Source organism: Coregonus clupeaformis, chromosome 3 (assembly GCF_020615455.1).
Source record: "Coregonus clupeaformis isolate EN_2021a chromosome 3, ASM2061545v1, whole genome shotgun sequence".
Lineage (NCBI taxonomy): Eukaryota > Metazoa > Chordata > Actinopteri > Salmoniformes > Salmonidae > Coregonus > Coregonus clupeaformis.
The window spans coordinates 3,750,323-3,764,396 of NC_059194.1; the positions used below are offsets into that span (position 1 = coordinate 3,750,323).

General features: G+C 44.9%; 2 protein-coding genes across 3 annotated transcripts in view; both read left to right on the forward strand.

Moving 5' to 3' along the window:
- LOC121537997 (extracellular matrix protein A-like) lies at nt 1-13,542 on the forward strand. The gene is made up of 12 exons (XM_045206440.1): nt 1-85; nt 6,266-6,321; nt 6,637-6,754; nt 7,218-7,328; nt 9,317-9,343; nt 9,453-9,515; nt 9,867-9,917; nt 10,837-10,917; nt 11,216-11,296; nt 11,453-11,515; nt 11,621-13,418; nt 13,537-13,542. Exons 2-12 carry the CDS (start codon nt 6,312-6,314, stop codon nt 13,540-13,542), a joined length of 2,409 nt encoding a protein of 802 aa, XP_045062375.1. The 5' UTR covers nt 1-85; nt 6,266-6,311.
- Nucleotides 13,448-14,074, forward strand: part of LOC121539219 (zinc finger protein 185) — a 21,068-nt gene continuing 20,441 nt past the window's right edge. For both annotated transcript variants that reach the window (XM_041847554.2, XM_041847564.2), the window contains exon 1: nt 13,448-14,014. In XM_041847554.2, coding sequence (XP_041703488.1) covers nt 13,821-14,014 — 194 coding nt within the window. In that variant the 5' untranslated portion in view covers nt 13,448-13,820. The remainder of the gene's footprint in view (nt 14,015-14,074) is intronic.

The window sequence follows — 14,074 nt, forward strand, 5'->3', positions numbered from 1 at the left end:
CTGTTCTCTCTCACCTGCTCTCAATCTACTGTGTGGGATTCTCTACAGTTTGGGAGACAGTCTGTGGATACAGTATCCAGTGAAAGTAGGTACTTTTTTTTACTCCTGTTACTTATGAGGTTAGTTTGTGCCACGTTTGTCAGGGCTTAGAATGTGGATTCTCTCTTTCTTGACCCTCTCTTTTTGAATCAGCATAGATCATATATAATCAATCCTATTCTTTGCTAACTGTTTATGTTATGCTAACTGTTTATGCTATGCTAACTCCTCAGACCCTGACAGACGTGTGATGGTTGTCAGTCTGTCTGTCCTCTCAGAACCATTATTCTCTCTGCCTTGTTTCCGTGGTTGTCAGTCTGTCTGTCAGAAGAGTTTCCATCCTGCTACTCCCTTACCGTAGCTTTATCATTGATCATTTAACGTGTGTGTGTGTGTGTGTGTGTGTGTGTGTGTGTGTGTGTGTGTGTGTGTGTGCGCTGGTGGTGTGTATCATGTAAAATGTATGGTGTGTATCATGTATGATCGATACAGTATCTATGCCTGCCTTCAGTCTAGTTGGTCTGTCATCACCGCCAGAAGATATTCGGAAAGAGCGATTCCACTGCCTCAGGATTTACATTTTACCACTGGGAGGTCATTTGCACAGTGAATTTGGCAGCACTCCATTTTATTTTGCATAAGGTTAACTTTGCATGTCGTTTAGATAAGGAAAAATCTTAACAACGTTTTATTACAATTTTCATTTGCTTCCTGAGGAGAAATGTGAGTTAGCCGTTTGTGTTTAATGTGAATTGTGTAATATATATATATATACAGCTGTGGAAAAAATTAAGAGACCACTGTACATTTTTCTTAAATCAGCATCTCTACATGTATGACAGCCATTCCATTCCAGTGGCTGTTGAATTCCAACACAGGCACACCTCATTCTACTGAATTAGGTACTGATTAGGTGATCACATGAACCAAATCTTATTTAACGAGGAAAAGTATAAAAACCACTGCTGTGGTCATCACTATCCTCTTGCAATAGGACCAGTTGGATGGCAAAAACAGTGCTAATAGTACCTCAAAAGTAATATTAATCAAAAAATAACTATTGACCATGCCAAAAGAGTTGAAAAGGAAAGTTTTGAGTGAGGAAAAGAAGGGTTCAATTCTGGCTTTACTGGCAGATGGTTACAGTGAGCGTCAGGTTGCTTCCATCCTTAGAATTTCAATGTGGCGGTTCATAAGAACAAGAACAAAGTCAAGCAGCAGACACTGGAGACAACAAAGCTACTGACCGGCAGAGGGCGAAAACGACTCTCTACTGACCAGGATGACCGCCAACTCATTCGAATGTCACTCAACAACCGTAGGATGACATCAAGTGACCTACAAAAAGAATGGCAAACGGCAGCTGGGGTGAAGTGCACGGCGAGGACGGTTCGAAACAGGCTCCTAGGGGCAGGGCTGAAGTCATGCAAAGCTAGAAAGAAGCCCTTCATCAATGAGAAGCAAAGAAGAGCCAGGCTGAGGTTTACAAAAGACCATAATGATTGGACCGTAGAGGACTGGATTATGGTCATCTTCTCTGATGAGTGCAATTTTCAGCTTTGCCCAACACCTGGTCGTCTAATGGTTAGACAGAGACCTGGAGAGGCCTACAAGCCACAGTGTCTCGCACCCACTGTGAAATTTGTTGGAGAATCGGTGATGATCTGGGGGTGCTTCAGCAAGGCTGGAATCGGGCAGATTTGTCTTTGTGAAGGACGCATGAATCAAGCCACGTACAAGGTTGTCCTGGAAGAAAACTTGCTTCCTTTTGCTCTGACATTGTTCCCCATCTCTGAGGATTGGTTTTTCCAGCAGGACAATGCGCCATGCCACACAGCCAGGTCAATCAAGATGTGGATGGAGGACCACCAGATCAAGACCCTGTCATGGCCAGCCCAATCTCCCAACATCAATGTGAAAGACTGGTGGAGAGCATGCCAAGACGCATGAAAGCTGTGATTGAAAATCAGGGTTATTCCACCAAATATTGATTTCTGAACTCTTCCTAAGTTAAAACATTAGTATTGTGTTGTTTAAAAATTAACATGAACTTATTTTCTTTGCATTATTCGAGGTCTGACAACACTACATATTTTTTTGTTATTTTGACCAGTTGTAATTTTCTGCAAATAAATGCTCTAAATGACAATGTTTTTATTTGGAATTTGGGAGAAATGTTGTCAGTAGTTTATAGAATAAAACAAAAATGTTATTTTTACCCAAACACATACCTATAAATAGTAAAACCAGAGAAACTGATAATTTTGCAGTGGTCTCAATTTTTTCCCGCAGCTGTGTATATATATATATATATATATATATACACACAGTTGAAGTCGGAAGTTTACATACACCATAGCCAAATACATTTAAACTCAGTTTTTCACAATTCCTGACATTTAATCCTAGTAAAAATTCTCTGTTTTAGGTCAGTTAGGATCACCACTTTATTTTAAGAATGTGAAATGTCAGAATAATAGTAGAGAGAATGATTTATTTAAGCTTTTATTTCTTTCATCACATTCCCAGTGGGTCAGAAGTTTACATACACTCAATTAGTATTTGGTAGCATTGCCTTTCAATTGTTTAACTTGGGTCAAACGTTTCGGGAAGCCTTCCACAAGCTTCCCACAATAAGTTGGGTGAATTTTGGCCCATTCCTCCTGACAGAGCTGGTGTAACTGAGTCAGGTTTGTAGGCCTCCTTGCTCGCACACGCTTTTTCAGTTCTGCCCACAAATGTTCTATAGGCTTGAGGTCAGGGCTTTGTGATGGTCACTCCAATACCTTGATTTTGTTGTCCTTAATCCATTTTGCCACAACTTTGGAAGTATGATTGGGGTCATTGTCCATTTGGTAGACCCATTTGCGACCAAGCTTTAACTTCCTGACTGATGTCTTGAGATGTTGCTTCAATATATCCACATAATTTTCCTTCCTCATGATGCCATCTATTTTGTGAAGTGCACCAGTCCCTCCTGCAGCAAAGCACCCCCACAGCATGATGCTACCACCCCCGTGCTTTACGGTTGGGATGGTGTTCTTCGGCTTGCAAGTTACCCCCTTTTTCCTCCAAACATAACGATGGTCATTATGGCCAAACAGTTCTATTTTTGTTTCATCAGACCAGAGGATATTTCTCCAAAAAGTACGATCTTTGTCCCCATGTGCAGTTGCAAACCGTAGTCTGGATTTTTTATGGCGGTTGTGGAGCAGTGGCTTCTTCCTTGCTGAGCTGCTTTTCAGGTTATGTCGATATAGGACTCGTTTTACTGTGGATATAGATACTTTTGTACCTGTTTCCTCCAGCATCTTCACAAGGTCCTATGCTGTTGTTCTGGGATTGATTTGCACTTTTCGCACCAAAGTACGTTAATCTCTAGGAGACAGAACGCGTCTCCTTCCTGAGCGGTATGACGGCTGCGTGGTCCCATGGTGTTTATACTTGCATACTATTGTTGGTACAGATGAACGTGGTACCTTCAGGCATTTGGAAATTGCTCCCAAGGATGAACCAGACTTGTGGAGGTCTACAATTTTTTTTCTGAGGTCTTGGCTGATTTCTTTTGATTTTCCCATGATGTGAAGCAAAGAGGCACTGAGTTTGAAGGTAGGCCTTGAAATACATCCACAGGTACACCTCCAATTGACTCAAATTATGTCAATTAGCCTATCAGAAGCTTCTAAAGCCATGAAATAATTTTCTGGAATTTTCCAAGCTGTTTAAAGGCACAGTCAACTTAGTGAAATTGTGATACAATTAATTATAAGTGAAATAATCTGTCTGTAAACAATTGTTGGAAAAATGACTTGTGTCATGCACAAAGTAGATGTCCTAACTGACTTGCCAAAACTATAGTCAATCTCCCGAGTTGCGCAGTGGTCTAAGGCACTGCATCGCAGTGCTAGCTGTGCCACTAGAGATCCTGGTTCAAATCCAGGCTCTGTCGTAGCCGGCCGCGACCAGGAGACCCATGGGGCGGTGCACAATTGGCCCAGAGTCGTCCAGGGTAGGGGAGGGAATGGCTGGCAGGGATGTAGCTCAGTTGGTAGAGCATGGCGTTTGCAACGCCAGGGTTGTGGGTTCGATTCCCACGGGGGGCCAGTATGAAAAAAATAAAATAAGAATGTATGCACTCACTGACTGTAAGTCGCTCTGGATAAGAGCGTCTGTAAAATGTAAATGTTAACAATACATTTGTGGAGTGGTTGAAAAACAAGTTTTAATGACTCCAACCTAAGTGTATGTAAACTTCCAACTTAAACAGGTTTTTAGAAATATCACATTTACATAAGTATTCAGACCTTTTACTTAGTACTTTGTTGAAGCACCTTTGGCAGCGATTACAGCCTCGAGTCTTCTTGGGTATGACGCTACAAGCTTGGCACACCTGTATTTGGGGAGTTTCTCCCATTCCCCTCTGCAGATCCTCTCAAGCTCTGTCAGGTTGGATGGGGAGCGTCGCTGCACAGCTATTTTCAGGTCTCTCTAGAGATGTTTGATCGGGTTCAAGTCTGGGCTCTGGCTGGGCCAATCAAGGACATTCAGAGACTTGTCCCAAAGCCACTCCTGTATTATCTTGGCTGTGTGCTTAGGGTTGTTGTCCTGTTGGAAGTTGAACCTTCACCCCAGTCTGAGGTCCTGAGTGCTCTGGAGCAGGTTTTCATCAAGGATCTCTCTGTACTTTGCTCCGTTCATCTTTGCCTCGATCCTGACTAGTCTCCCTGTCCCAGCCGCTGAAAAACATCCCCACAGCATGATGCTGCCACCACCATGCTTCACTGTAGGGATGGTGCCAGGTTTCCTCCAGATGTGACGCTTGGCATTCAGGCCAAAGAGTTTAATCTTGGTTTCATCAGACCAGAGAATCTTGTTTCTCATGGTCTGAGAGTCTTTAGGTGCTTTTTGGCAAACTCAAAGCAGGCTGTTATATGCCTTTTACTGAGGAGTGGCTTCTGTCTGGCCACTCTACCATAAAGGCCTGATTGGTAGAGTGCTGCAGAGATGGTTGTCCTTCTGGAAGGTTCTCCCATCTTCACGGAGTAACTCTAGAGCTCTGTCAGAGTGACCATCGGGTTCTTGGTCACCTCCCTGACCAAGGCCCTTCTCCCCCGATTGCTCAGTTTGGCCGGGCGGCCAGCTCTAGGAAGAGTCTTGGTGGTTCCAAACTTCTTGCATTTAAGAATGATGGAAGCCACTGTGTTCTCGGGGACCTTCAATCCTGCAGAATTTGTTTGGTACCCTTCCTCAGATCTGTGCCTCGACACAATCCTGTCTTGGAGCTCTACGGACAATTCTTTTGACCTCATGGCTTGGTTTCTGCTCTGACATGCACTGTCAACTGTGGGACCTTATATAGACAGGTGTGTGCCTTTCCAAATCATGTCCAATCAATTTAATTTACCACAGGTGGACTCCAATCAAGTAGTAGAAACATCTCAAGGATGATCAATGTAAACAGGATGCACCTGAGATAAATGTCGAGTCTCATAGCAAAGGGTCTGAATACTTATGTAAATAAGGTATTTCTGTTTTTTATTTTTAATACATTTGCAAAAAAAATCTAAAAACCTATTTTCGCTTTGTTATTATGGGGTATTGTGTGTAGATTGCTGTGGGGAAAAAGTATTGAATCCATTTTAGAATAAGTCTGTAACAAAATGTGGAAAAAGTCAAAGGGTCTGAATACTTTCCGAATGCACTGTGTGTGGGAGAAAGAGCAAGCAGACAAGGTTTTCATGAACATCTCGAACCCTGCTTCTAAGACCCTACGTTGAGAAATTATGTTTGCTCCAGTTTGTGTGTGTGTGTGTGTGTGCATGCGTGTGTGTGTGCGTTCATGCTTGTGTGTCCATCTATCTTTGGCTGACAGAGGGTATGTTTGGTAGTTTGGCAGAAAGTGGTAGGACCGGCTCACCTGCATAGTTGAAGGATGACTGTGGAATGCCTATCACATGTTCCTGTTCCTTAAGGGAGGTGAGGGATACTGTGGCCCTCCTTTTGACCGAGATTTAACAGTTCTAGAACAAACTAGAGGGGTAGCCCCAATGGGCCTCTAACCTGCAACCCTGAGTGTGTCAGTCCAGCACCTATACCAATACTGTACACCAAGAGGTCCAATCCTATCAGATATACACAAAGACCAAGTGGGACACAGACTAGGGGTTGTTTGTGGACCGGACCTCTCTTACTAACCTGTGTCTGTTCTGCTGTCTGTGGTACTCAGGGAGCCAGTAGAGGAGTCATAGGAACCAGATTACAAACGGACGACTATGTCAAAAGGTGAGTTTACTGGGTTACTGACTGACTGACTGAGGGGATTTCAATATGATGAGTGTGTGATAGTGTGTTTCCTACCATTGTAAGGTGTGGTAGTAGATCAACTTCATGCCAATGGGATGAGGTGATGGATACCATGTTTATTACAAAATAGTTTCCTCCATTCCATCTGTGTGCTCAATGGGAAGTATGTATCATGAAGGTGTGTTCTTATTCAGATGGCGTGTGTGTGTGATTGTTTTTTATTATGTGCATTTGTGCGTGCGTGTGTGTGTGCGTTTATGTCTAACGTGTGCACTGTGTTTGTTTGTGTTTCAGAGGGGGACAGAGCATCAGTGTTCAAGGCCACTAAGGTTCGGACCAAGCTGAAGGGAGATGCCAGCTGGATGCAGAGATGCAGTGAACCCCAGTCTGAAGCAGAGGAGGAGAAACCATGGTGAGACAGACATGATAAACCATGGTGAGACAGACAGACAGGAAAAACCATGGACAGACAGACAGACAGACAGACAGACAGACAGACAGACAGACAGGAAAAACCATGGACAGACAGACAGACAGACAGACAGACAGACAGGAGAAACCACAGTGAGACAGACAGACAGATGGGTAGACAGACAGGATATACTATGGTGAGGCAGACAGACAGACAGGCACAGACAGACAGGAGAAACCATGGTGAGACAGACAGACAAACAGAGAAACTAAGTCATTAGGATGAAGTTAGTCATATTAGTCTCGTTTACCAGCCAGATCTCTCTACGTGCGGTAGCAATTAACCTGGGGATGAGGTTAGACTCATATGGACCGTATTGAACGTCCCCCTCTCTCTCTCTCTCTCTCTCTCTCTCTCTATCCCCCCCCTCTCTCTCTCTCCCTCCCTCCCCCTCTCTGAGCAGGATGGCAGAAGTTAGAGTGAATCGTCTGAATGGAGCCCCTATAGACACCAGCCCAGTGCAATCCCCCACCTCCAAGTCCCCTCCCTCCCCCACCAGACCTGCAGAAGACAGGTAAACACTAACACCTCACCTCAACACTACACACTGACACCCCACCTCAACACTACACACTGACACCCCACCTCAACACTACACACTGACACCCCACCTCAACACTACACACTGACACCCCACCTCAACACTACACACTGACACCCCACCTCAACACTACACATTGACACCCCACCTCAACACTACACACTGACACCTCACCTCAACACTACACACTGACACCCCACCTCAACACTACACACTAACACCCCACCTCAACACTACACACTGACACCCCACCTCAACACTACACACTGACACCCCACCTCAACACTACACACTGACACCCCACCTCAACACTACACACTGACACCCCACCTCAACACTACACACTGACACCCCACCTCAACACTACACACTAACACCTCACCCCACCTCAACACTACACACTGACACCTCACCTCAACACTACACACTAACACCTCAGCTCAACACTACACACTGACACCCCACCTCAACACTACACACTGACACCCCACCTCAACACTACACACTGACACCCCACCTCAACACTACACACTGACACCCCACCTCAACACTACACACTGACACCCCACCTCAACACTACACACTGACAAATAACCCCCACCTCAACACTACACACTGACACCCCACCTCAACACTACACACTGACACCCCACCTCAACACTACACACTGACACCCCACCTCAACACTACACACTGACACCTCACCTCAACACTACACACGGACACCCCACCTCAACACTACACACTAACACCTCACCTCACCTCAACACTACACACTGACACCCCACCTCAACACTACACACTGACACCCCACCTCAACACTACACACTGACACCCCACCTCAACACTACACACTGACACCTCACCAGCACACACTGACACCCCACCTCAACACTACACACTGACACCCCACCTCAACACTACATACTGACACCTCACCTCAACACTACACACTGACACCTCACCTCAACACTACACACTGACACCTCACCTCAACACTACACACTGACACCCCACCTCAACACTACACACTACACCTCACCTCACCTCAACACTACACACTGACACCCCACCTCAACACTACACACTGACACCCCCACCTCAACACTACACACTGACACCTCACCTCAACACTACACACTGACACCCCTCACCTCAACACTACACACTGACACCTCACCTCAACACTACACACTGACACCTCTACACTACACACTGACACCCCACCTCAACACTACATACTGACACCCCACCTCAACACTACACATTGACACCTCACCTCACCTCAACACTATACACTGACACCTCACCTCAACACTATACACTGACACCTCAGCTCAACACTACACACTGACACCTCACCTCAACACTACATACTGACACCCTACCTCAACACTACACACTGACACCTCAACACTACACACTGACACCCCATCTCAACACTACACACTGACACCTCTCCTCAACACTACACACTGACACCTCACCTCAACACTACACACTGACACCTCTCCTCAACACTACACACTGACACCCCACCTCAACACTACACACTGACACCTCAACACTACACACTGACACCTCACCTCAACACTACACACTGACACTCCACCTCAACACTACACACGGACACCCCTCCTCAACACTACACACTGACACCCCACCTCAACACTACACACTGACACCCCACCTCAACACTACACACTGACACCCCACCTCAACACTACACACTGACACCTCACCTCAACACTACACACTGACACCTCACCTCAACACTACATACTGACACCTCAACACTAACACCTCACCTCACCTCAACACTACACACTGACACCCCACCTCAACACTACACACTGACACCCCACCTCAACACTACACACTGACACCCCACCTCAAAACACAAACAACAAAACATGTTCTTCATCATAAACTGACCATAAACTTTTCTTTCCTAAATCTAGAGCACCATCTGCAGGATACCTTATCAGGTAAAACAGACCTCCACCATTGCATCACTTGGTCAACAGCTTATTCAATGTATTACATTCATTAATTATGAATAATCTAAAAGGTGAATAATCTTATTTATTTTTTCAGAGGGATTTTCACCAAGACAGACACCAAGTCTGCTGCCATCTCATCTACATCCAATGGCTTCAGGTAAATAAAGTAATGTCAGAGCTCTACTGGCAGCAGTGATGTCAGAGATCTACTGGCAGCAGTGATGTCAGAGATCTACTGGCAGCAGTGATGTCAGAGATCTACTGGCAGCAGTAATGTCAGAGCTCAACTGGCAGCAGTAATGTCAGAGCTCAACTGGCAGCAGTGATGTCAGAGATTCTACTGGCAGCAGTGATGTCAGAGATCTACTGGCAGCAGTGATGTCAGAGATCTACTGGCAGCAGGGACTCTATTAAATAGAGTAGAGTCTATTCTGTGTACTCAGTCTGTCATTTAGACAGCCAATGCCCTGTTAGATGGCTTGATTACATGGTGTCCCTCTATTTGCAGTGGGTCACCATCCAGCTTCACCAAGAGGCCTTCAGAGAGCTACAAGAGAATGTGAGTAAACCTTATGCAATTCTTATGAGTAAACTCAGTGAACGTGTTTGAGTGTATGACACTGTGTGTGGTAAAGGATTATCAGAGATAACTGTAGTGACTTCAGGGGATGTGTTTGATAAGTGCTGTGTGTGGTAAAGGATTATCAGAGATAACTGTAGTGACTTCAGGGGATGTGTTTGATAAATACTGTGTGTGGTAAAGGATTATCAGAGATAACTGTAGTGACTTAAGGGGATGTGTTTGATAAGTACTGTGTGTGGTAAAGGATTATCAGAGATAACTGTAGTGACTTCAGGGGATGTGTTTGATAAGTTCTGTGTGTGGTAAAGGATTATCAGAGATAACTGTAGTGACTTAAGGGGATGTGTTTGATAAGTAATGTGTGTGGTAAAGGATTATCAGAGATAACTGTAGTGACTTAAGGGGATGTGTTTGATAAGTGCTGTGTGTGGTAAATGATTATCAGAGATAACTGTAGTGACTTAAGGGGATGTGTTTGATAAGTGCTGTGTGTGGTAAATGATTATCAGAGATAACTGTAGTGACTTAAGGGGATGTGTTTGATAAGTGCTGTGTGTGGTAAAGGATTATCAGAGATAACTGTAGTGACTTCAGGGGATGTGTTTGATAAGTACTGTGTGTGGTAAAGGATTATCAGAGATAACTGTAGTGACTTAAGGGGATGTGTTTGATAAGTACTGTGTGTGGTAAAGGATTATCAGAGATAACTGTAGTGACTTCAGGGGATGTGTTTGATAAGTGCTGTGTGTGGTAAAGGATTATCAGAGATAACTGTAGTGACTTAAGGGGATGTGTTTGATAAGTGCTGTGTGTGGTAAAGGATTATCAGAGATAACTGTAGTGACTTCAGGGGATGTGTTTGATAAGTACTGTGTATGTGTGTCGTTCCTTCCAGAGCTCCTCACACAGTGCGTCGCACCTCAAACCTCCCAGTTCAAACTGAGGACCAGCTTTCCCCAAAGGAGAAGGAGAAACGGTGCGAGACATGCATTCAATTCCCTTTATAGAGCTCTACTTTTGACCAGGGCCCTGTATAGGGATTAGGGTGCCATTTCAGATGCAGAAACTCTTATTTTACCTCACAAAATAGACGTCACGTCAAGGAAAAACAAGTCTAATCTCTTTCTCCCCCCCACCTCTCTCTCTCTCTCTCTCTCTCTCTCTCTCTCTCTCTCTCTCTCTCTCTCTCTCTCTCTCTCTCTCTCTCTCTCTCTCTCTCTCTCTTTCTCTCTTTCCTCCCTGTCTCCCTCTTTCTCTCTCCATCTGTCCATCAGGGAGGAAGCAGCCATGAACGTGCTCAGGACCTCTTCAGTCCGACAACGCTCCTACGTCCTCTCAGCCGCCAACAAATATGAGTATGTAATTGGTTAAATACCCCTCTCTCTCTCTCTCTCTCTCTCTCTCTCTCTCTCTCTCTCTCTCTTCTCTCTCTCGCTCTCTGTCTCTCTCTCTCCCCCTCTCTCCATCTCTCTATTCCTCTGTTTGTGTCTTATCTCCTGTTCTCCTGACAGTTCTACAGAGAAACCACCAGAAACCTCCCCGACCACAGATGTTCCATATTTTGTGGCTAAAAGGTAACTGATGCCTCTCAAAGGACCGTCCTGTCCTGTTTTGTCCCTCATGGAAAATGATGACGTTGTCTGAAATAAAATGAAATGTTGTTTCTTGTGTGTCTAAAGGGTGGTGATCACAGACAATGATGACTCTGTCTTCACTGAGACTCTCTCTGTCCCCGAAGAACCAGCTGCACCATCTGTGAAAGACGTCCCTCCTGTATGTGTGAAAGATGTCTCTCCTGTATGTGTGAAAGATGTCTCTCCTGTATCTGTGAAAGATGTCTCTCCTGTATGTGTGAAAGATGTCTCTCCTGTATCTGTGAAAGATGTCTCTCCTGTATCTGTGAAAGATGTCTCTCCTGTATCTGTGAAAGATGTCTCTCCTGTATCTGTGAAAGATGTCGCTCCTGTATCTGTGAAAGATGTCTCTCCTGTATCTGTGAAAGATGTCTCTCCTGTATCTGTGAAAGATGTCTCTCCTGTATCGGTGAAAGATGTCTCTCCTGTATCTGTGAAAGATGTCTCTCCTGTATCTGTGAAAGATGTCTCTCCTGTATCTGTGAAAGATGTCTCTCCTGTATGTGTGAAAGATGTCTCTCCTGTATCTGTGAAAGATGTCTCTCCTGTATCTGTGAAAGATGTCTCTCCTGTATCTGTGAAAGATGTCTCTCCTGTATCTGTGAAAGATGTCGCTCCTGTATCTGTGAAAGCTGCCTCTCCTGTATGTGTGAAAGATGCCCCTGCTGTATCTGTGAAAGATGTCTCTCCTGTATCTGTGAAAGATGTCTCTCCTGTATCTGTGAAAGATGTCTCTCCTGTATCTGTGAAAGATGTCTCTCCTGTATCTGTGAAAGATGTCGCTCCTGTATCTGTGAAAGATATCTCTCCTGTATCTGTGAAAGATGTCTCTCCTGTATCTGTGAAAGATGTCTCTCCTGTATCTGTGAAAGATGTCGCTCCTGTATCTGTGAAAGATGTCGCTCCTGTATCTGTGAAAGATGTCTCTCCTGTATCTGTGAAAGATGTCTCTCCTGTATCTGTGAAAGATGTCGCTCCTGTATATGTGAAAGATGTCTCTCCTGTATCTGTGAAAGCTGCCTCTCCTGTATCTGTGAAAGCTGCCTCTCCTGTATCTGTGAAAGATGTCGCTCCTGTATCTGTGAAAGATGTCGCTCCTGTATCTGTGAAAGATGTCGCTCCTGTATCTGTGAAAGATGTCTCTCCTGTATCTGTGAAAGATGTCTCTCCTGTATCTGTGAAAGATGTCTCTCCTGTATCTGTGAAAGATGTCTCTCCTGTATCTGTGAAAGATGTCGCTCCTGTATCTGTGAAAGATGTCTCTCCTGTATCTGTGAAAGATGTCTCTCCTGTATCTGTGAAAGCTGCCTCTCCTGTATCTGTGAAAGATGTCGCTCCTGTATCTGTGAAAGATGTCGCTCCTGTATCTGTGAAAGATGTCTCTCCTGTATCTGTGAAAGATGTCTCTCCTGTATCTGTGAAAGATGTCTCTCCTGTATCTGTGAAAGATGTCTCTCCTGTATCTGTGAAAGCTGCCTCTCCTGTATCTGTGAAAGATGTCGCTCCTGTGAAAGATGTCTCTCCTGTATCTGTGAAAGATGTCTCTCCTGTATCTGTGAAAGATGTCTCTCCTGTATCTGTGAAAGATGTCTCTCCTGTATCTGTGAAAGATGTCTCTCCTGTATCTGTGAAAGATGTCTCTCCTGTAACTGTGAAATATGTCTCTCCTGTGTCTGTGACAGATGTCTCTCCTGTATCTGTGAAAGATGTCTCTCCTGTGTCTGTGAAAGATGTCTCTCCTGTATCTGTGAAAGATGTCTCTCCTGTATCTGTGAAAGATGTCTCTCCTGTGTCTGTGAAAGATGTCTCTCCTGTGTCTGTGAAAGATGTCTCTCCTGTGTCTGTGAAAGATGTCTCTCCTGTGTCTGTGAAAGATGTCTCTCCTGTGTCTGTGAAAGATGTCTCTCCTGTGTCTGTGAAAGATGTCTCTCCTGTATCTGTGAAAGATGTCTCTCCTGTAGCTGTGAAAGATGTCTCTACTGTATCTGTGAAAGACGTCTCTCCTGTGTGTGTGAAGGACGTCTCTCCTGTGTGTGTGAAGGACGTCTCTCCTGTGTGTGTGAAGGACGTCTCTCCTGTGTGTGTGAAGGACGTCTCTCCTGTGTGTGTGAAAGACGTCCCTTCTGTATGTGTGAAAGATGTCCCTCCTGTATTTGTGGAGGACATCCATGTATGTGTGAAAGACGTCCTCCTTCCAACCCCTGTCATAGTTGACACCTCATCAGTGATTGACCCTTATGAGGGCATGAAGCCAGGGCATACCAAAGTGGCCACTGAGCTGTCCCCAGAGAGTAGTGTCCTGTTGAAAGTAGTCCCCCCAGTGGCCCCTGTATTAGTGTCCCCTGTACCATACAAACCAGTGAAGACGGATCCTGCCCCAGTGGACACACTAACCGCCCTGTCGGACACGCTCATCTCCTTCGACACAGGTTCATCCAGGTACAGTATTGATTCATTAATGTATCTATGCATTTGAATAAGTATAGATAGAAACATTTT